Source organism: Dipodomys merriami, unplaced genomic scaffold (assembly GCF_024711535.1).
Source record: "Dipodomys merriami isolate MVZ:Mamm:240054 unplaced genomic scaffold, mDipMer1.0.p SCAF_20, whole genome shotgun sequence".
Classification (NCBI taxonomy): Eukaryota; Metazoa; Chordata; class Mammalia; order Rodentia; family Heteromyidae; genus Dipodomys; species Dipodomys merriami.
The window spans coordinates 29,396,528-29,418,929 of NW_027203382.1; the positions used below are offsets into that span (position 1 = coordinate 29,396,528).

The window sequence follows — 22,402 nt, forward strand, 5'->3', positions numbered from 1 at the left end:
TGCTGTGGCTCAAAATGGTGAAGAGCTACACTTGAGCAACAGAACTCAGGGACAGTGCCCGGCCTGAGTTCAAGCCCTACAACCAACAAAACAAACAAACAACAAAACAAAGAGATAGTATGCATCCATTAAGTCTAATAACTTTCATAACATATGTGGGCTAGATGTGATTTTCCCCATTATATACTTATGAATGTATGACTAGGTATCTAAGATTTTGTTTAGTCATTGCATATTTGCAAGGTGACATAACTGGGAATTGAATAAAAATCTAATCTTTGATTAAGACGAGCTATTCTGTCATATCTTGGAAGCACTGGCTGTCATTAGTCTGTCAGCTCCAAGATGTCTGTCAGGCATCTTCTCTGTTTCGTTGTTGCCAGATTTCAGCATGTACAGTGGTACTGAATATTGATACACTGATTATGTAATGAATGAGTGGGTACTTGTAAAAGAGCAACACCAAGAATTCACTTGAATGCTGTTTTTGCAGGGGCTCACAGGACTCAAAGAGAGGCCTGAAGATTCATCCATATTTTTTTAGTACAGCTTTATCTAGGTAGATACTAAAGTGACATCTTAAAAAAATACTAAGTTTTGACTCAATTTCATTCTGTTATATGTAGCAATGAAAACTGTTAGAGATTAAGTCATTGGTCTCTGCTAAAAATAGGGAAGTCTGCATATATATATATATATATATATATATATATATATATATATATATGCACACATAATTGTAGTGCTTGAGATTGAACTTCATACTTGCTAGGCAGGTGCTCTACTACTTGAGACAGGCCCATGACTTCTTTTTGCTTTAGTTATTTTTCAAATATGGTTTCACTTTTTTGTTTTGGTTAGTTGTAGAGCTTAAAATCAGGGCTTAGGCAAAGCCTCTGAGCTGTTTTGCTCAAGGATAGTGCTCTACCACTTTGTTCCACAGCTCCACTTCTGTTTTTCAGGTAGCTAATTGGAGCTAAGAGTCTCACAGACTTTCCTGCCCAGGCTGGCTTTGAACTGCAATCCTCAGCCTTCTGAGTAGTTAGGATTACAGAGTGTGAGCCACTAGTGCCCAGTTTAAGGTCTTACTTTTTTTTTGCTTGGGCCAGTCTGGAATATCATCTCCTATTTAAGCTTTCCAGGCAACTTGGATGACAGACTACACTGCCATGCCAAGCTTCTTATTGGTTGAGATGGGATCTTGAAAACATTTTGCCTGAGCTAGTCGTGAACTTTGATTCTGCCCATGTCAGATCCCAATTACCTGTGATTACAGGCATGAGCCACCATGCACAACTTAAATACACACATTTTAAATACTCAGAAACAAGACACAAAATTTGTTTAGTAAATACTCTTACATGTTTAATTAAGTAAAAGTCCATGTTACTAGTGGCAGGTTTAAAAAATTATTTTGTCATTTCCATTTTGAACTCAAGAGTCTAATACTTCCAAGGAAATTGCTTTATCACTTGAGCTGCACCTCCAGCCCTTATTCATTTTAGATTATTTTTCAGATAGATTTTATACTTTTGCCCATTCTAGCTCTGGACCATAATTCACCTACTTATGTCTCCTGTATAGCTAGTATTAAAGGAATGTTCCACCATGCTCCAGTAGCAGCTTGTTTCTCCTTCCTTCCTTCCTTCCTTCCTTCCTTCCTTCCTTCCTTCCTTCCTTCCTTCCTTCCTTCCTTCCTTTCTTCCTTCCTTCCTTCCTTCCTTCCCTTTCTCCCTCCTTCTTCCCATCCCTCCTTCCCTCTTTCCCATCCTCCTTCCCTTCCTTCCTCTTTTCATTCTTTCCTTTTATCTTCTTTGGTAGTACAGGGGTTTGAATTTAGGTCTTTGTGTTTGCCAGACAGAAGTAGTACCACACCCCTAGCCTTAGTTGTTTTTGCTATTTTTGAAATTAGGTCGGTCTCAACAATACATAATAAGTTTTGTGATAGAAAGGGTATCTGTTTTTTAGCTTAGTGCTCTAACTGTTATGTCCTGATAACTCATTCAAACACATGGTGCTTAGTAGTAAAGCCAAGCTAAGTGACTATGAAATACTTTGCAAAACACTTTGAATACTAATGTCTGCATGTGTTCAAGTAAACTTAGGAAGGTGAGTGCATTAAAATTTTATCATTTGAAGCACTTGGATTTCTCTTTTCTTGATACAGATAATCATGGTTTTATTCTGCTTTAATTCAAAACATTGAGACCATGTTTTGCTCTTGTATTCCTTTCATAGTTAAAAAACCCCTGTATATTTCTGTCAGATCTACAGTTACTTAATTTCCATAAATAAAGTAGTGGCTTAAATTGAGAATAGCGTTTGGGACGTCTCTCATAGCCAGAGACTGATAGTCACCTGAAAAGCAACATCAGCGAAAAGACTGAAGTCTGCTCTTGTGTTCTTTGTTTGCTGTGCATAGGGAAGTGTAGCTAAATCTCTTGAAATGTAGTGTAAGGAATTGGTAAACTTAGGTAAGGAATTTCATGATGGTGCTTTGTAGGACTGAAAGAAGAGACAGCAGTTTAAGAATGCATGATGGGGGCTGGGAAGGTGGCTCAGTGATAGAGTGCTTGCCTAGCATATATGAAGCCCTGGGTTCGATTCCTTAGTACCACATATGCCGACAAAGCTGGAAGTGGTGCTGTGGCTCAAGTGGTAGAGTTCTAGCCTTGAGCAAAAGCAGACTGGCAAAAAAAAAAAGAAAAGAAAAAAAAGAAACAATGCATGAGAATATGTGCATAGACCCGGGCTTCTAATCTTGGAAACTCCATGTGGTCTCAGGAGGCAATGGGTGTAAGCTGATCAGCAGGAACTTGGTCTTGGTGAGAAGTGGATGTGATGTAAAGCTTTTCCAACTTCAATTGCATAAAGATCCTAAGACTGTTAAAAATCAGTATTCTGTGCTCCAAGTCTTAGTGGATTTATTTCTTCAAAATTAGATTTTTACATTGTTTTAAAAATTGTCTTTAAAAAATGGTCTCATCTCACAAATCTACAATACAATATTACAATGGGGATTCTAACAGTGATACGGCAAAAATAGAGAATATATCTACTTTAAGAGTTCTCTGTCTGACCTTTTGTAGTTATACCTATTCCCTTCCCACCCTCATTTCCTAGCTAATTCCTAGTCACTAATCTGTTTATACTTTCCATAATTTTACCAGTTAAATTTTACTATTCAGTGGAATTCAATAGTGTATAATCTTTTGAGAATTGATATTCTTCATTTGCAAAGAATGTTTTGAAATATATGAAAACTACATGCTCTTTTCTATGTTGACATCTGGCCATATTTACAAACCATTATTGAAATGTCATTCTCAGTTTTCAGAAGAAAATGCAAATAAAATGAAGAAGATATATGGAGAATTCTGTAGCCATCACAAGGAAGCTGTTAGTCTCTTTAAAGAACTCCAACAGAATAAAAAGTTTCAGAATTTTATTAAGGCAAGTATTTTAAAATTTTATTGAAAAGTGGTAAACCAGCATGGGAAAATAATTCAGGTTGTATTTTGTTTGATGTAGATAAGTTTAACATCTAGGTTCTTGGTTTTTGAGAGGAGGAGAAGGAAGTGGTAGGTTTGTAGCAAACATTTCCGTGTCAGTAAAATATCTCCCCAAACCAATGCCTTTGGTGTTTGGTATTTGTGAGGTCTGTCCTCCAAACTTCTGAGAATTCTGAGTTTTCTGTTTTATACTCTGAAAAGCTGTAAGATCAGAAAAAAATAAATAAATAAAACCAAACACATAATACACCATACTCCTGTGTATTTGTTTTAGACTGGATTTAATTTGCTTTGAAGTAAATCCAGGGTATTAAGAAATTTTATCTTTAATAACCTCTAAAAAGATCTTTAAAAGTATCATGTTGACATTATCATACTTAAATAAATTAGCAATAAATCTTTGATATCTTCAGATTTCAGTGTTTACCTCATGATACTGCAATATAATTTTATGGATTTGACCAAAACCTTGGTTAGAACCTGACCATTGTTCACAAATTGTATCTAGTGGTTCTGTCTCTTAGATCTCTCTTAAATGTTTGCCCTTGAAATCTTGGAGCACTGGGTTAATGAATTATTGACAAACTATAAAATTTAACAATAATAAATTGTTTAAATTAATGTAGATAAATGTCAGAATAAAATCATACACTTTTTTTGCTTTTGGGTTTTTATGTCAGTAGATAGGTAAATACAAGTAGAGTATAAACATAGAAAAATGCATATATTTTTTAAGCTCCGAAATAGCAATCTTTTGGCTCGACGCCGAGGAATTCCAGAATGCATCCTCCTGGTTACTCAGCGCATTACAAAATACCCTGTGTTGGTGGAAAGGATTCTGCAGTATACCAAGGGTGAGTGACTGATCCTGGGGTGCCATGGGCCTCCTATTTGTTGGAGACATAGCTGAGGTATCCTAAATAGTTGTATAAGTTTGTAAAGAATACAGTCATAAAAGTCAATGCATAGCTGGGCACTGGTGTCTAACATCTGTAATCCTATCTAACTCAGGAGGCTGAGATTTAAGCATCACAGTTCAAAGCCAGCTCAGGCAGGAAAGTCTGTGAGACTCTGGCTTCCAATTAACCACCAGAAAACTGGAAGAGGCACTGTCGCTCAGGTGGTAGAGCACTTGCCTTGAGCTGAAGAGCTGAGGGACAGCGCCCAGGCTGAGTTCAAACCCCACAACTGACAAAAAGAAAAGAAAAATCAATGCCTGTCCTACAAAATTAACAAAGGAGGAGAGGGAGGGAAGAAGTTGACTTGGAAGGGATGGGGAGAAAGATGAAAGGGGTGAAACTGATCAAGATGCATTGTATTCATTAACTACTTTCTTCAATGGTAACTCCTTTGTACAGCTATTTAAAGATAATTAAAAAAAAAACAAAGGAACAGCTGAGATGTCCTAAATAGCTATATATGTTTATGGCCTTTGATTGATAAAGATTTTTTTTTTACTATGAGAAAAGTGTTAAACCCTTAGAATTGGAATTCATTTTGAGAAATGAGCTTTTATAATGCAACTGTCTCATAGTCTGAGTTCTAACATTTTTTTCGTAAGAAGGCATCTAAGTGAGTAGACATGCATATTTTATTCTTTTCATTTTCAGACACATTTAGAACAAAGTCTTTCAAGTATGGAAGTATCTATTGTATATATCATTTTTTATTGCATCTTATAACTTAATATACAAGAGAATATAAAAATTGCATAAAAACAAAGCTCCACACATTTTGTTGTGAGCAAAAGAAGGAGAGCACAATTGAAGGCTTCTCAGTTTATGTATATATTCACTCTTAAATTTAACATAATACCTTAAGGACTAAAATATGTCACATTTTGTTAGCCAACTTATGCTGCTCCAAGATTCATCCCAAGCCACACTGCTGATAGACTAGACAACAACACTGGCTGACTGCATGCCAGAACTGAGATGGCAAGTATGACTTCTCCAGGGAAGTCAACATGGTGTCAGGGGCAGACGGGACGTTGGTACAGTCACTCCCTGGGCTTCCGGGGATAGGACTCACATGGATCTGTTATAGTAGTAAACCCTAAACTACAAGTTCCACCCCATTTCCTGGGGCCCTTGAGACATGAGGACCCTTGAGACAGGAGGTCCAGTAAGACTCCTAGTGCTGTCATACTCTGAGTAGGAAGACTTTACAAGACAGTAATTTGTCGAAAGACGGAGGCTCTTCTTGTTGTTTTTGTTTGTTTGTTTGTTTGTTTTTTGGGTCCGGTCATGGGGCCTGAACTCTGGGCCTGGGCGCTGTCCCTCAGCTCTTCAGCTCAAGGCTAGCGCTCTACCACTTGAGTCACAGCACCACTTCCAGCTTTTTTTCTTTTTGCTTATGTGGTGCTGAGGAATCGAACCCAGGGCCTCAGGCATGCAAGGCAAGCACTCTACCACTGAGCCACCTTCCCAGCCCTCTTCTTGTTTTTATTACAAATCACTTTATAGCTTTAGCTTGATTTTTCTCTACTTGGTTTGCCTTAGCTGTGAAACGGGTTAGAAATAAGGACTGATTTTACTTTACCTCTGTTGGGGGTGAGATAAAGTAGTGAGGTGTGGTCTGAAAACTGTTGCTTGGAAGATGGGGGTACTGAGATTTTCTTGTACACCTGTGAAGACACTGAAATCTGGAAGTGGTTAGCTCCTTTGGAGGACTGGTTCTCACTCCTCTTGATTGCTCTTTGTGAGTGCTACTTCTGAGGCTGGAGGTTCAGAAAAAAACTGGATTCTCTGGCGGCTTTCCTTTCGTCCTCTCCCTTTAGCATTCCAGGTCAAGGCACCTCAGTAAACATCAACTAGCTGATGGTTATCATCAAACACAGAGGATAGCTAAATTCACTTTCATCTCCAGTTTTAGGAGACTGTTCCAGAAACTCCTCCAGACTATTTTCTTAAGGTAATCTAGAGATGAGACCAAGCGGTCTGGGTTTTAGAAAAGACTGGCATTGATAGTTATCTGCTTGGTTGGCTGGATGGCTTGCTTGCCTATTAGGCACAGAGCTTCAGTGCCTGGAAAACATTCCAATTTCTTTCATAGTCAGGGAAAAAAAAGACATGCTAGATCAAAAACAGTTTTAATTATAATATTAATATATGTATATTCATGCGAATATAGTTGTAAAATATAGTTTGGGATATTGTTCTTATGGAGGGAGGAATCTAGGAAAGCAGATGAGTGTGAGGCTTATTCGAGGTACCCCATGACCCACTTTCCAAGGGATGCAGGCTTGACTCCATAGCTGGGTTTAGCTCAGAAAGGTGGTGTGGGAATTGCCTGGTTATGTGTTTGGAAAGAATGAAGGGAAGCCCAGCTTAGTCTCGGACTCTTTCTGCAGAGGGAAAATCATATTCATGTCTTCAGCTCCCCATATCTTATCATCAGTGAAAGCATATTTAATAATGCAAATCTTTGATAATGGAATATTTTAGTGACAGGGAGTGCAGAGTGATAATACAGTATTATACAGTATCTGAATTTTAAATTTTGAATGAATTATTTTGTTATTTGGATGAGACATCCAACGATATTTAAAGACTAAAGAAAAAAATTCCTTCTTAGCACTGTGGCTCATTGTATTTTCTTTCTTTCTCCTCATGCAGAAAGGACCGAAGAACATAAAGACTTATGTAAAGCTCTTGGCTTAATTAAAGACATGATAGCAGCCGTGGATCTAAAGGTTGACGAATATGAGACAAATCAAAAATGGCTTGAAATCCTCAATAAAATAGAAAACAAAACCTACACGAAGCTCAAAAATGGCCATGTGTTCAGAAAGCAGACCTTGATAAGTAAAGAAAGGACTCTGTTATATGATGGTCTTGTTTACTGGAAAACAGCTACAGGTCGCTTTAAAGGTACTGGGGCTCAACCAGATCAATTTCTCCTTCTTTTGTACTCATTATTTGTTCAACAGAGGACAGGTTTCAAAAGAAAACTGGTTCGGGATGGTAGGCATCCATACACAAACCCTGGATTTTTCAGTTGAAAGATCAAGGTGTGCAGCTCAGTTGGCAAAGGTGACCAGTGATAAGAAATCTTTGATGCGAGTTGGCTGCCCCAAGCAAAAACCTTCCTATATGCTTTTTAAAATCAATTTGCCAGTTTGTGATCTGAAATCAAAGGAGCCAAGAGTTCTGCTAATGGTTGGCACAGAAACATTATCATGGCAAATGTGTTGTATAGAAATCCTGACAGTACATACCTACACAGCAAGGGACAGTTGTGTGCCTAGCCAGTCTGGGGCTGGCAGATGTTCTAGGAGAAATATAGAGAGTCCAAATGTCATCTTTGTTATTAACACATCCATGCTGGCCCTAGTACCTACTTTTGCAGTGCTAGTGTTTATTAACAGGCATTATTGACTCTTTGAATCTGCAGAGGTTTATTTTGATTCTTAAGGACTGATCAAAATAAACTATAATCTGTTTTCTTTCCTCCCCCTCCCACCTGTCCATTCCTCTATTCTGATGATGGTGACTGTATTCCCCATTATTCCTTTCTGTTGTCTGTTCTCTTCCCACTAGTTCCCTACAACCCCAGCCCCATCAAGACATGTTTCAGCTCCTTGATATTTATTTTTAAAGTCTTTTTTAAAAAAAATTAAATTTATTTCAAGCTAGGTGGTGGCTTATACCTAGAATCCTAGCTACTCAGAAGGCTGAGATCTAAGGATTTTGGTTCAAAGCCAACTTTGGCAGGAAAGTCCATGAGACTATTATCTCCATTAACCACCAGAAAACTGAAAGTGGCTTAAAGCAGTAGAGCACTAGCCTTGAACAAAAGGAGCACAGAGACATTACAAAGGCCCTGAATTCAAGCCATTCAACTGACAGTAAATAAATAAATAAATAATAAAATAAAAGCATCTGGACTCTGGTTTGCATCATTAATACTAAGAATACTTCCTTTTTTCCCCTTTGAAGATATCCTGGCTCTCCTTCTAACTGATGTGCTGCTCTTTTTACAAGAAAAAGACCAAAAATACATCTTTGCAGCTGTGGTAAGTATATGAATACATACTGCATGCTTTTTTAAAAAATAGGTTTTATCCTACACTTTGTTGAAAAATGCCTGAAATTCCTAGCAAAATAAAAGAGTCACTGGCAAGATTAGGTCCTATGATATCTGTATTATTAATAGTGATTTCATGCTGGCTCACTAGTTAAACCAGTTGCCAAAATATTGAGGTGCTTTGGTATTGGTGGTAAAGAGACACTGCCTTTACCCCTGTGTCTACCTTCCGCCTGTTATCTTGATCTTTTCTCCTGTTCCCCACCCCCATCCTCAGCACCATCCTCTTCCTTCATTTCTCACAACTACTGTCCTACTGTCCTACTGGACAGTGTCTTCATTATACTACTTGCTAACCAAACTTATGATGTTCTTTCAGCGTAATAAGATAATATAATGTAGTATCTAAAGATTTTTTCCTTGTTTCTGCTATAATGGCTTCTGACAACTGCAGTTGTTCATATAACACTGTCCATATAAGATTGTTTTATATAACTATGTTCTTACCTTGTGGTATGGCGATTAATCTCATTACAGATCATAATTAGATTTAGCCTAGCACTTAAAAACCAGTATTTTATAACATTTCTCATCTGTATAGCCCAAACAGCATAGCAAAGATGCTATCAGTCTATTGCTGGTTAATTTGCATCGTGGAACACAGGTATTGTTAAAAAATAAAATAAAAGAAACCCAGGTCCACCAAGTACCATGTGCAGGATAGTAGACTTCCTTTAAAGAGGTTCTTATGTACTGGATGTACATTAGTGGGTATCATTATCTCATCTGGGTTTGGGAAATTCAAAGCGTAATGACATGCTTCTGTTTTTCTTTGAAAACAAAGAAGAATGTCTTCCCAGGGATGGGATTATAGAGGGGAGGAGGCTGGAGCTGTGCCTCACCACTTGCCTGTGCTTGTAGCTTAGCCTAAGAATCTGTCTACTGTTTTGTCCACTACTTTAAGCTGCCCAGAAATGCTGAGTTGCACAAAAAAAAAAAATTAAAGGAGGTAGCTCAGTGGTAGGGCACTTACCTCACATGCCCCAGGGTCCTGAGTTCTATTCCCTAATATCACAAAAACAAAACACAACAAAACAAAAAGCTCAAAGACTTCTTTCACAGAGCTACAGTAGAGGAAAACAGATATCCTTAAACAAGTTCCCATGTCTCAGAGTCACCTGCATTGCATCTATTGTAAAATTCATGAACACATATTCATTTGTCCAGTAGTCTCTTTAGGCTGTAATCTGGCAAACTCAGAGGAATAGTTTCCTAGAGGAACAGGTGGAAAGGTGAGGGCCATTTTGTTTAACCTGGGAAATGCGGAGGGACAGACTAGAAAAGAAAATTCATATCACATGTTTGTGGAAGTAAGGATTTCTTCAGTATCAAAGAACAGAAAGAGAAGTAAATCCTGCTGTCTTCATTCCTGGGCATTTGAATTCTTGTTTGTTGCTATTAGTTTTTGTGTGAGTCAAATGAATAACTATGTCATTGGTCTACTAGTGATTTAATACCACTATCATTTAATGCTATTTTCTACACTTTTATTTACTTTTAAAAGGCTTTCCTCTGCTACCTCCCTTCCCCACAAACATTAACCAACTGATTCAAATAATTTCACTCTTGCTCATGTCTTAAGAAATTCAAAGCCAATCAGAGGCCACTTGCCTTGTAAGCTAAGGAAGCTCAAACTGTGCATCGAAACAGGGAGAACCCACAACACCTTGGAGAATAGATCCACAATAGTAGAACAAGGGATGTTAGCAATGCTCAGAGAACCACCTTCATTCAGAGGGCCACACAGCTGCTTTTCAGAGAGCAACATAGGACCACATAGACCAGTAGTCTGGTCCACCATCATCTGTAATTGTGTGTGTGTGTGTGTGTGTGTGTGTGTACTATAAAAGAAATATTCCAGGTACACCCTGACACATGGTTCCAGTGTGTGTGTGTGTGTGTGTGTGTGTATGGTGTGTGTGTGTGTGTGTGTGTGTGTGTGTGTGTGTGTGTGTGTGTGTGTACTATAAAAGAAATATTCCAGGTACACTCTGACACATGATTCCAGATGTAGCACAGCTATGCAATGCTGGGAAGTTTGTTAAGTCAGCACCAGGAAATCAGCAGTGAGGAACAGAGTGGAATGTTCTGGATAAAGGCATCCCTCAGTCCATGAGGTAGGAAGAAAACCACACACTTGCAGTCTTCTCCATAAACAGTGGTGGAAGCCACAGACCAAAGCAGAGTCTCTATCTCCTCCCCGCCCCCCGCCCCAATCCCCCCACACACATTGCTCAGCCTGTATGCATTCTTGTGGTCATTCTTTCATCTCTAGATTCTCATCCATCTGAGTGTGATCAAATTGACATCCAGTCCCCACTGCTTGCACAGGACACTGAAGAACCACAATTAATGTCGGGGGGGAGAGGTGATTTAGCAAGGTGTGGGCACCAAATTTTAGACTTTATTCTTATTGATGAAGTACAAGTTTGTTGATGAGTTTGATCCATTCCTGCTCTCCAATTACTCATCTGGTTGGTGAGAAGGAGAGATGTCTGTGTTTGGATCTGCAGAACAATAGTCTAAGAGCCTGGTGATAGCTGGGGACTCTTACATCTTCCCTCCTCATTCTTCCCTTGTATTTTGCAACCTGTCCTTTAGTTTCTGGGGTTCTGTTCTCACCACTATATGAAACTGTGCTTCTATTAGTGGCCAAATAAACAGATTCTTTTAATCCTTCATCATTTTTGGTTTTGTATAATATTTGATAGCCTATTTCTTATATGTGTCCCTCTAGAAAATTCCTCCTCCCTTGACCACAACATTTTGGATTTTAGCTCTTGATATATATATTTTTTTGAGTCTGGTCATGGGGCCTGAACTCTGGGCCTGGGCGCTGTCCCTCAGCTCTTCAGCCCAAGGCTAGTGCTCTACCACTTGAGCCAGAGCGCCACTTCCGGCTTTTTTCTTTTTGCCTATGTGGTGCTGAGGAATCGAACCCAGGGCCTCAGGCATGCAAGGCAAGCATTCTACCACTGAGCCACCTTCCCAGCCCCATAGCTCTTGATATTTTCTTACCTGATTTTTCTTTTAAAAAGTTATCCTTTAAAACCACCAATTCTTCTTTTTTTGGGGGGGGGTGTGGAAGAGGTGGAAATAGTAATTGGGTTGAGCAGAGAGACTCATATTTCCTAGGCAGGAGCTCTACTGCTTGAACTCTCAGCCAATATTTGTTAGTTACTTTTAGTTATTTTCAGATAAGGTCTTGTGTTTTTACCCAGGGCTAGCTTGTGGCTGGGCTTGGACTGAAATTCTCCTGGTTATTCCTCTTGCATCATTGAGATGACAGCACCCCGCTCTTGGTTGAGATGGGGTCTCCAAACCTTTCTGCCTGGGCTGCCCTCAAACTATGATCTTCCACATTGTTGCCTTTAAAGTACCTGGGATTATAGATGTGAGCCACTGCTCCCAGCTCTGAAGCCACCAGTTCATAAGAGCAAGCATTCCCCAGAATCCTCTCTTTCCATCCTGTCTTCTCCATTTCCCTTGGACAACTTACCAGCTTGGCAGCTCTTTTGAAAAGATCAGGAGTGAGAAGAAGGCTTTCTTATTCTGGTGGCTTCCTGGGCCCATGTGTTGGGGTGACTGTGACGTTAGAGAAGGTGCAGTTTCATCCACATGTCCTCCCTTTTCCCACAGGACCAGAAGCCCTCCGTCATTTCCCTTCAGAAGCTTATTGCGAGAGAAGTTGCAAATGAGGAGAGGGGGATGTTTCTGATCAGTGCTTCCTCAGCTGGCCCGGAGATGTATGAAATCCACACCAATTCCAAGGAGGAGCGGAACAACTGGATGAGGCGGATCCAGCAGGCAGTAGAAAGGTAACGTTTCTTTCTGGCTGGAATATATGGAAGGCACTTGTTCATTTGGGGAAAAATGTTCTAATCATGTCTTCCCCTGCCCCTGCTCTGCCCACACCCATCATAGCACCTCACCTGCAGCCTTGTCTGCCACTCACCTTCCTGCATGATGCTCACACCTTCCCTCCCCTCTGCCTGTGTGCTTGGGTGCAGCCCCTGCCTCATCTGCTTCTTGAAGACCTCTTCAGTCCAAGGACTCTGCCTTATCTCACATGCCATGGCATCTGCTGTCTATGGCATTTATCTTGTGTTTGTCATACGCTGCCTTTTTATGTGTATACATGTGTATGTGTGTGTGTAAATTTCATTAGACTGGAAGCTCTGCAAGAGCAGACATGTCCTATATTTCCTTTTGTGCCTAGAAATGAGCAATCATTCAATAAATGGTTTTAGATGGGTGGAACTCAGTGTTCTAAGTCAATGAATCCCTTATTACTTGAACGAGGACAGGTATTTTTGTTTTTAATCAATGAGGGTATAAAAGTGGGAGTTATATTCTTTATACTTATTTGAAGGGTTGGAGCTTGATGCTTTACAAATTTCTCCACCTGCTCCGCATCCCTCCTGATAGGGTGCATAGTTCCATCCTCTCAACCCTGTTACTTTCCCTGCATGAAGAATAGAAGCTCAAGCTGATGTAATGGTGCTCACTTGTCATTCCTGAATTCATGAGACTGAGTCTGGGAAATACAGCTCTGGACCCCATCTTAAAACTTACCAAGTCAAAAACAAAAGAGATGCTCAAATGGTGTAAAAGCCAAAATTTATTTTAATTGTAATGACTGCCTCTATGTGGTGGGGGAGGATTTGGAGCATTTGTACTTCTGACTTTGAGAGCCATGTTAGATTATGCACGATCCTTTAAATACGCAAAAGAAAACCCATCTCTTGGCAAAGGTGCGCGCAGAGATTTTTTTAATGCTGAATTTTCTTGCCTCTATGAACAATTCTGTTGCCAAGTTCCCATGTTTTTCTAATGAGCCCAAAGATGCTTGGATTGAGTTTCAGTTGTATGTCTTGACTGTTGCCTTTTAAAGCTGTCCAGAGGAAGATGGGGGACGGACAAGTGAATCTGATGAAGAGAGACGGAAAGCTGAAGCCAGACTGGCCAAAATTCAGCAATGCCAAGGTATGATGTGGGCACTTCAGGCTCCCTAGCTGTGGTGTTCTCCTTGGGCATGACAAAATTCCAGCTGTCATAGCAGGAGGCTACTGATTGTATCTACCTGAAGCTCATTCTGGCCAGCCCTGACAACAGAGAAGACTTAGTGATTAACTGTATATGCATACGCACTAATACTTATGTACATCACAGATAGGAGACCATGATTGTGGGCAGTGTGGTGTGGATGAGCACTGGACTTGCTGCCTGACAGTTTAGTTAGGTCTCAGCCCCATCATGTCATAGTTGTAAGACTGGATGAGGAGCCAAGAGGAGAGGCCACCAGCAAAGCCCCAAGTCTCAGCTCTGGTCTCCTGTTAGAATACTTGGTGCCGTCATTAAAAATACAGCTACCTGGGCTCCTTGCTCAACCAGCTGTTTGTGGTTGGAGTGTAGACATGAATATTTAAAGCTCCCCTCCACAGAGGGTGGATCCAAAGGACCAAGGATCCCTGGATCAGATGATAGTCAAGGTTTCTGAGCTTTAAGAGTTCTCTACCATGTTGAAATCAGAGGAAAAAGATGCATGCAAAGATGGCATAAGATGGATGTTTAGAAGCAGAAACATAAACCGTGTTTGGTTTTGACCAAGACTGGCTGAAGCCTGAAGCCTGAAGCCTTTGTGTTGCTTGCTGCTGTGGGCATTCGCTCATCATGGGTAGGGCTGCCTCAATTTTCATTCCTGAGCTGGGTGTTTAGCCTTAATAGGAAACAGCCTGTATAAACAAAGAGTGGCTTTGCGAGGTTTTTCTGGAATTAGGGGAATGGAAAAGGAAACGAGCAGTTGTGGAGTGCTGTGAAAGTTGTGAAATCTCTGGCCGGAGACCACAGTCACTAAGTGGAAGAGTGGGGATTTGAACTGGAATCTGTGCTACCCAGCAACACGTGCCTTAATTTTGTAGATCAGACTGTTCACTAAGTAGCAACATCTTTAGCTCCTCGCTTGGACGGCTTATTAATGGTTCTATCCACCTTAGCGATAAGCTATGGCTCTTATTTCATAGAAATACTCAGTAACCAAGACCAACAGATTTGCACATGCTTGGAGGAGAAGCTGCATATCTATGCTGAGCTGGGGGAGCTGAGTGGCTATGAAGACGTCCACCTGGAGCCACATCTCCTCATTAAACCTGATCCTGGGGAGCCCCCCCAGGCAGCCTCCTTACTGGCAGCAGCACTGAAAGAAGGTATGTTGTTTCGGGAAGGATTTTGCTTGGCAGAGAATGCTTATGGCATAGTTATTCTGTGCTACTGTGGTTGGTCCTGGTGCTGAAATTATAGCAGAATAAGACAGAGAGAATGGGTGAGAATGTTGGAAGGGGCGACATTGATCGAGATCTATTCTGTTTGTAAACTGTTTTCTGAAATAACAACTCCTTTATACAACTACTTAAAGATAATAATAATAAAAATTGGGCTGGGAAGGTGGCTCAGTGGTAGAGTGCTTGCCTTGCATGCATGAGGCCCTGGGTTCGATTCCTTAGCACCACATAAGCAAAAAGAAAAAAGCCGGAAGTGGCGCTGTGGTTCAAGTGGTAGAGCACTAGTCTTGAGCTGAAGAGCTGAAGGAAAGCGTCCAGGCCCAGAGTTCAGGCCCCATGACCGGACCCCCCAAATAATAATAATAATAAAAATTATAAAAAATTGTGACTGGTGTAGAACTTATTCTAGAAACACTAAGATATAAAGAAAAGAAGTGCGTCATGCTGTATCAAGGGCTATCCAGAAAAATAGGCAAAATAAGGAGTCTGGAGTGTGACAGGGCTGGATGCTTCTACTTTAGGTAGGATAGCCAAGGAAGGCTTCATTGATAGGATGGTTTGTAACCAGACATGAAGTGAGAAGGCTAAGTAATATATTAGAGTCTTCCAGATAGAAGGAATAGAAGAGAGAGAGGCCTGAGGTAGATGAGTACCAGGCTTGTTTAGGACAAGAATAGTGCAGATAATATGAGGACTGGGTGTGGATGGTCCACTCAGTGAAAAATTCTATAGAGAAGGAAGTTGAAGCCACTGGCTAAAAGTGAGAATGGGCGACTTAGCCCAAGCTATCACTTGTGCCAGCTTGTAAATCCATTGGCTTTGATTCCTTTGGCCCTTGGGTAATGAGATAGAGGTGTCAGGGATCAGCTGTGGACCAGCTGTTAAAGAGAAGCCAATGTAGTGGAAGCATGGGATGGGCCACTGGGGGAAACCCACCCCTGCACAGTCCATCCATACCCAACAGCAGCTAGAAGAATGAGCCAGCTTTGTCCTCTCAGTAGTGGTGGTAGGTGGAGGAATGGACCCAGGTCCTTCCATATGGTAGGCAAGGGCTCTGTCACAGTGCTGCAGGAGACTTCTCAGGGTCAACGGTCCCTGTCTGTAAAGAAGGCAGTTGAGTATATTCCTTGAACGGGTCCTAAAGAGATTTTGTGCTTATGTAGAATGTAAATTCCCTTTTCTCTTCTGGGACTCTATTATTAAAGGCAAACTGGGGAAACACACTTTTCAAGAACAGCTAGTATTTCTGAGTAACAGCTTACGAAACCCCAATGCCTGATACTGAATATATATTAATAAAATTACAGGTAGTTTCTTAGCACACTGACTTTCTGAAAGTTGCATTTGTGATCATTCTTTACAATGTGTTTTGACTGGGTATATGCATGTGTACGTGTTTGTGTGTGTGTTTGCTAATTCTGGGGCTTGTACTCAGGGCTGTCCCTTAGCTTTTTCACTTAAAGTTCTCTCCTTGAGCCACAGTTCCACTTCTGGCTTTTTGCTGGTTAAGGGGAGAAGAGAGTCTCTCTTTTTTGTCTTCCCAGGCTACCTTCGAACTGAGATCCTCAGATCTCAGCCTCTTGAGCAGCTAGTATTACAGGCATAAGCCACTGGTGCCTGGTGAGCTTTGACTTTTGAGTTTATTCTCTAGATTGTGCAGCTGCAAAATTTTTTCTATAAAGGGCTAGATTGAAAATATTTCAGGCTTTTCAGGTCACACCATCTCTGGCATCGCTCTGTGTGTGTGTGTGTGTGTGTGTGTGTGTGTGTGTGTGTGTGTGTGTGTGTGTGTGTGTGCGTATGTGCATGTGTGTGTTTGTGTAACAGCCTTTTAAAAATTTAAGATCATTTTTTAAAGTCCTGGGCTCTATAAAAACAAGCACAGGACAAATGCAACTTGCCAATTTTTGGTGTAGATTAAATTCTGCTTGTATTTGTGTGTTTTGTTTTGTTTTGTTTCATTGATCATTGCTACACCTTAGCGGAGAGTCTGCAAGTTGCTGTGAAGGCCTCGCAGGAGCATGGGAGTCAGTCATCCGAGGAAGCCTGTGGGGAACCTCTCTCCACAGCCACACCTGGTTCTCAAGATGTTCCAGGCTTGCCTACTGCTCGTAAGTGAACACGCAGGCCGGGCACGGGGCCTCTGCTCCGTTCCTGCAGCACATAGTGATCACATAAAGTGGAAGCAGGGACTCTCCCAGTTTGGAAGGAACTTAATGGATTTTTCATAAATGAAAAAGCCTGACATTAATTATGCTAGCTATAAATAAATATTATATATGTGTATTAGTAGTGCTGGTATTCCAAGGACAAGGATTTAAAGATTAGCTGTTGTGTTACACTGCTTTGCTTTCTAGAAAACTGGTGCACCTCCCCCAAACCTACCTGCCTCAGTTTTCATATGATTTATTGAAACCAATTTTGAAAGGACCTTTAAGTCATTTTTGGTTTTGAAGAAAGCACCTCTGAAGTCCATTGGAGAACAAACCCTTAATCTCATGGGGTACCAACTGAGAAGACATAACTCAGAAAACTAGTTTCTTTCTCTCTCTCTTTCTCTCTCTCTCAGATACCCAGACATAAAGACAAACACACACATATACACAAACACACGTAAAGGCAGAATTCTCAAAAGTCTTTTTTATTTTTTAATGTTTTTTATTGAAAAAATAGTATACAGAGTAAGGTAATGAGTACATTTCCTAATGAGCATTGTTACTTCCTCCTTTGTTTTTCCCCTACCATCCATTCCCTCCCCACCTCCCTAACTCCCTTCTTCCCCCAAGTTGTGAAGTTTGTTTTCAACATAGTGCCTTGTACATCTCATTGTTACAATGGGTCAACCTGTATCCTTGTTTTAGTGTTTTGTTTTTTCCCTTCCCCTCCCCAAATTAGAAAAATGTGTATACAAGATGCAGGGCACTGACGTCAAATACAGTGAAAACAGGGGTTATACCCTGGAGCAAGAACATACAGGAGAAACAAAAAATCACATAGTACATTTTAGATACGTTAAAAACAATAGCAAGAAAGAAAAGACCACTTATGTCCCTATCTTGGGGTTCATTTCACTTACCATCATCTTATATGGTCATATGTACATAGCTTCTGACCTTTTCTGCTTGTCCTCGACTTATACTACTTATTGCAAATAAGGGAAACAGTGGGACCTATGTTTCTTTGGGCCTGGCTTACTTCACTTAATGTAATTTTTTCTAAGTCTTTCCATTCCAAAAGAGTCTTAATCTGCGTTATATAATTCAGGTCAGAATTTGTTTATTAAAACACCATTCCAATTATTTTTCTTTTCTTTTTTTTTTTGAGACAGGGTCTTATTATATACCGTAGTCTGACCTTGAACTCACAGATCCTCCTACTCTAGCCTCCCTAATACTGGGATTACAGAAGTGTGCAGCCAAATTCATCTGTCGTATTTTAAATACAGAAAAGTAGAATGTAAAGAATTAGGTAATGTCTCAGAACCTAATTATACTGTTGTAGGTATAATTTTAAGTCAAATTATGTAAAGGCTTCTAAGAGCATAAGGAAAGTATATTTTTTCATCATGTGTAGGTGGAAAGATACTACTTCCAAAAGAAATTATATACAATACGATTAGAATATCTTTAATAGCTAGAGCTTGTGGAGGCTTAAATTGCTTTGGAATGTCTTTGACAATATCCCTTGGTTAAGTAAAATACATAAGAAGCAGTCTCACTTTAATTCTATACATTTTTTATAGGCACCAATAATTATTCTTCCCCTCTCAAACTCTGCTTTATCTAATCCCAGGCTTCTATTTTTGGCATATGCACATATGTTTTTCATTTTGACACAGCCCATATTCATCAGGGGAGTTGTACTGCCCTGGGTGATTTCCTTCTAAAAGAAGAACCTCATTATGCCATTGAGGAAGTTCTGTCTAAAAATACATGTAGGGATCTGCTGCTTTCTGCCTTACCCCAGAGACAGCTGGGGAAGCTCCACTGCTATGCAGCTGCTCAGAGCATGTGGCTGGTCCTTCTCTTCCTTCAGGCCAGCCAGTGAAGAGTCCCTGGCCTGTGTCCCTATCTCTCATGACTTGGTCGAGTTCCAAAGGCATGCCAGTGGCCGTCTGATGATCAGCTGGCAGGATCTATCAGTTCTGTGCTGGATTAGAGCATGGTGTTATTAGACTTTGACTCTCTACAAAGTTAAGAACAAAGGATTAGTCCTAAATGAAGATCCATAATGAATGGGTGAGTTCTGTGATTGACTTTGAGGACTGGGTCCTTCTAAAGCCAGCTCATGTCAGTCTGAGGGTAATACACCAAGCAAATCCCTCTGATTTTAGTTCTTTGTACACTTAATGAAGTGTCCAAGGGTAAGCTACTGCTTCATGGTTCTGCCATCTGGAACTTGATTCTGGTGAGCAGGAATTGGCTCCAGGTCTTCTGCCTTCATTTGGCTCAGCATGGGCTGCTCTCCATGTTCAATGGACTCGCTTTCTCTGAGGGAGTGTGGAGAGGGAAAGAGACTGGTTAATTCTTTGGACATCCCTTTGACATCTCTCTTTAAAGAGTTAGAATAGGACCCAAACATGGAGCCATTCTTCCAGTGACAGAAAAATCAATACAAATTATCCCTTTCCTGTCAGGGAATAAATGTTGTCCTGCTTGGACACAATATCATTTCAAGTAGTTTCTATTCAAACAAAAACTTCCTTGTGTTAGAAAACGCCTGTGGAGTCCCAATAACTTTTGTTCCTCAAAGATAGAAACTAGCAAAGAGTTGATTAAGTTAAACAGCTTCTTCCTGGTGGTGGCTCATACTTGTCATCCTAGCTACTCAGGAAGTGGAAATATGAGGATCACAGTTTAGTGCCAGCCTGTGCAGAAAAGTTCTGAAACTTCTATCCCCAACAAAAAGCCAGAAGTGGAGACGTGGCTTAAGTGGTAGAGCACCAACCTTGATTAGGAAAAAAAAGTCAAGTGAGAGCCACACATGCATGTACGCATAAGTGCACGCGCATGCACACACACACACACACACACACAAAGTTAAGGAGAAAAGGCGCTGTCTCTGTTAAAAATAAAGTTTCAAGGTGATGCCAAATTTAAAAAAAATTATAAAATATATCACAGATTGAAAATCTTTTTAATTGGAGTCCTGGTTAGATGATGTTCCAATGTATGGAAGGGCTTGGAAACTCTAGTGCAAGGCAAGCATAACTGAAATTTGAGCCGAGTTCCCATGGGTAAAGAAATAAGCAAAATCCTACCAATAGAGAGTTAATATGCAGAGAAATATGTTGTTGCTGGACTAGTTTTTGTGTTTTCATAGGTTCAGTATACAGTATTTACAGTGTTTGTGAATTTAAAGCCTGAGAAATGAAAGTACAAGACACTGGGCTAGATTCTCAGTCTGTGTGACTCTAGAGCCATAAAGTATTAGCCCTTTGCAGCCTTCACGCAAGATGCCTCCCCCACTTGCCTTTGGACCTTCTGTCTAAACCTTGTTTATCGGCTGCCACTCTTATATGGGTCTCCAGGGAGCCTTTTACAGGCCTGGGTCTGCCAAGAGACCTTGCTTTTGGTTCAACCACACCTGTTTCAAATATAACCTTCCCCAGGAGATGTTTTCCTATTAAGGGACAGTGAGAGGTAGCCTGTACCCTTTCCATACCAGAAACAACACAGTGACACATCTGTGCAAGAAAGAAGTAACAATAACAAGATGAATGGTTCTCGATGCTGTTTGTGGGTGTGTATCTTATTAGCATGTAAGCTCCATATGGGCAGGGACCAGGGGCTTCACTTTAGGGCCTCCCGTGGAACATTTGAAATGTATATTGTGTGATGATTCTTCTTTTAAATGTGGATCGTCGGCTGTGTAAAAACAATGGGGTTGGCTGGCCGATGTTTGATGCTGTCCTTTTTGTTTCTGTCTCAATGGTGTGCATCCAGCACTAGTCACAGGAGGGACAGAAGAAAGAGGCTGTTGGGATCTGGATCCCGGGATCCAGGGTGTGGTAACAGACTTGGCCGTCTCTGATGCAGGGGAGAAGGTATTGTCAACAGATTTGTTAGTAAACAGCACCCGTTGCTTTTTGTATTATAAAACATTCCTGCCCCATGAGGAAGCAAGTGGAATGAATACTTCTCTGAACTGTTATTGATTAATTTAAATACTCATATTTAAACTTCCTAATTTATTTCTTCTCTAAATGTCCTTCCTACGTCATGCTTGTGGGTGTTAAAAAGTTATTAAAAAAAAAAGGTTGAAAACGCTCACGTGTATATGTGTATGTGCGCTCTCTGACTTCCTGGTTTACCTTCTGCAGCACAGACCTTTGCTTCTCCTGCTGTGTCTGGCTGCTGGAGAAGTTGGCTCTGAGCTTTGGGGTCCTATGCAACCAGATGGTGCTAATGGAGCTGAAATAATGTCTACTCTGGGATTATCCTGCTGCTTTTGTCTTCCTTGACCTTCTAGTCACTCTTCCAACTGTCTTCCCGCCACTACCCTCATCCTGCCTACTTTTTGGTAGATTTTAAATTCATATGGACAAGTTTTGCTTATGGCTAGGCAGCTCTGATGCTATTGCTTTTTTGGTTTGCCATCTATGTAGAATATCTTTTATATGTGTTGCATATAGTAGAGAAACCAAGTCTGCATTTTAAAAAAAACTCGCAGATAAGACAGCTGTGGTTTAATGTTCATTTTAAAATTTTACAGGCTCAAATGAACATGATATGAACATAAGCTTTTATTTATTCTGATTGTAAGCACTCTAATGTATTTGTCTTAAAATGTTCCTTCTCATTCTTTTCAGCAAAGATAGCCATTTTATATGCTGAAGTGTGTAGCTTTCAAGTTATTAGAAAGGGGAGAGGAGGAGGGGGAGTGGATGTATGATGAAGGCGGGAAGGAGAGCTGGCCAGGGATAGTTTAATCCTGAATGGAACATATGTCCCCCATACTATGATTCAGGCCACAGATGAAGTGATACTAACAATCTAGGTTCCCTTTTGGAACCTACACAGAAAATTCAGTCCTTCATATGGCATTTTGGGGAAACTAAATGAACAGATATAGGGAAAGATCACTTGAAACTAAACTTTAAAAAGTATATAATGATCTTCCCTAATAAGTAAGAGTAAACCAAGTTAAATAATTAAAAAACAAAGACAAAACCTCTAACCCAAAGAACAGAAATTAAATCACCAGATGCAAGTATGCACAAGAACCACCAGGTGGCAGGCCAACTCTACTAAAAAGTATGCAATTTTTCTAACATTTCAAACCTAGTGGTTCTTGGATCTAACTACATATATGTAACACAATACCAACTTATTTCTATTGTCTAATTTTTACAGAATATGAAAGTCTACTACCATGTAGTCTTCTTTATTGCATAAGCAATGGATAAGAACCCATTTTTTCCCGGACAGAGCCAGACCAGGAAAGGACTCTAGAACTCAATGGAACAAGAGTTCTTAATCCTGCTTAGGGCTGGGCACAGATCTAATTCATTGAAACTTA

The 22,402-nt window shown here is 40.3% G+C and overlaps 1 protein-coding gene across 5 annotated transcripts in view; it reads left to right on the plus strand.

Annotated features, from left to right (window-relative positions):
- Positions 1-22,402, plus strand: part of Arhgef28 (Rho guanine nucleotide exchange factor 28) — a 274,202-nt gene that overhangs the window by 208,564 nt on the left and 43,236 nt on the right. For 3 of the 5 annotated variants that reach the window (XM_070031346.1, XM_070031344.1, XM_070031347.1), the window contains 9 exons: positions 3,331-3,453; positions 4,249-4,366; positions 7,130-7,384; positions 8,453-8,529; positions 12,240-12,418; positions 13,495-13,586; positions 14,624-14,806; positions 16,864-16,992; positions 20,815-20,927. In XM_070031346.1, coding sequence (XP_069887447.1) covers positions 3,331-3,453; positions 4,249-4,366; positions 7,130-7,384; positions 8,453-8,529; positions 12,240-12,418; positions 13,495-13,586; positions 14,624-14,806; positions 16,864-16,992; positions 20,815-20,927 — 1,269 coding nt within the window. The remainder of the gene's footprint in view (positions 1-3,330; positions 3,454-4,248; positions 4,367-7,129; positions 7,385-8,452; positions 8,530-12,239; positions 12,419-13,494; positions 13,587-14,623; positions 14,807-16,863; positions 16,993-20,814; positions 20,928-22,402) is intronic. The other 2 variants (XM_070031345.1, XM_070031348.1) reach the window with 1 other exon arrangement.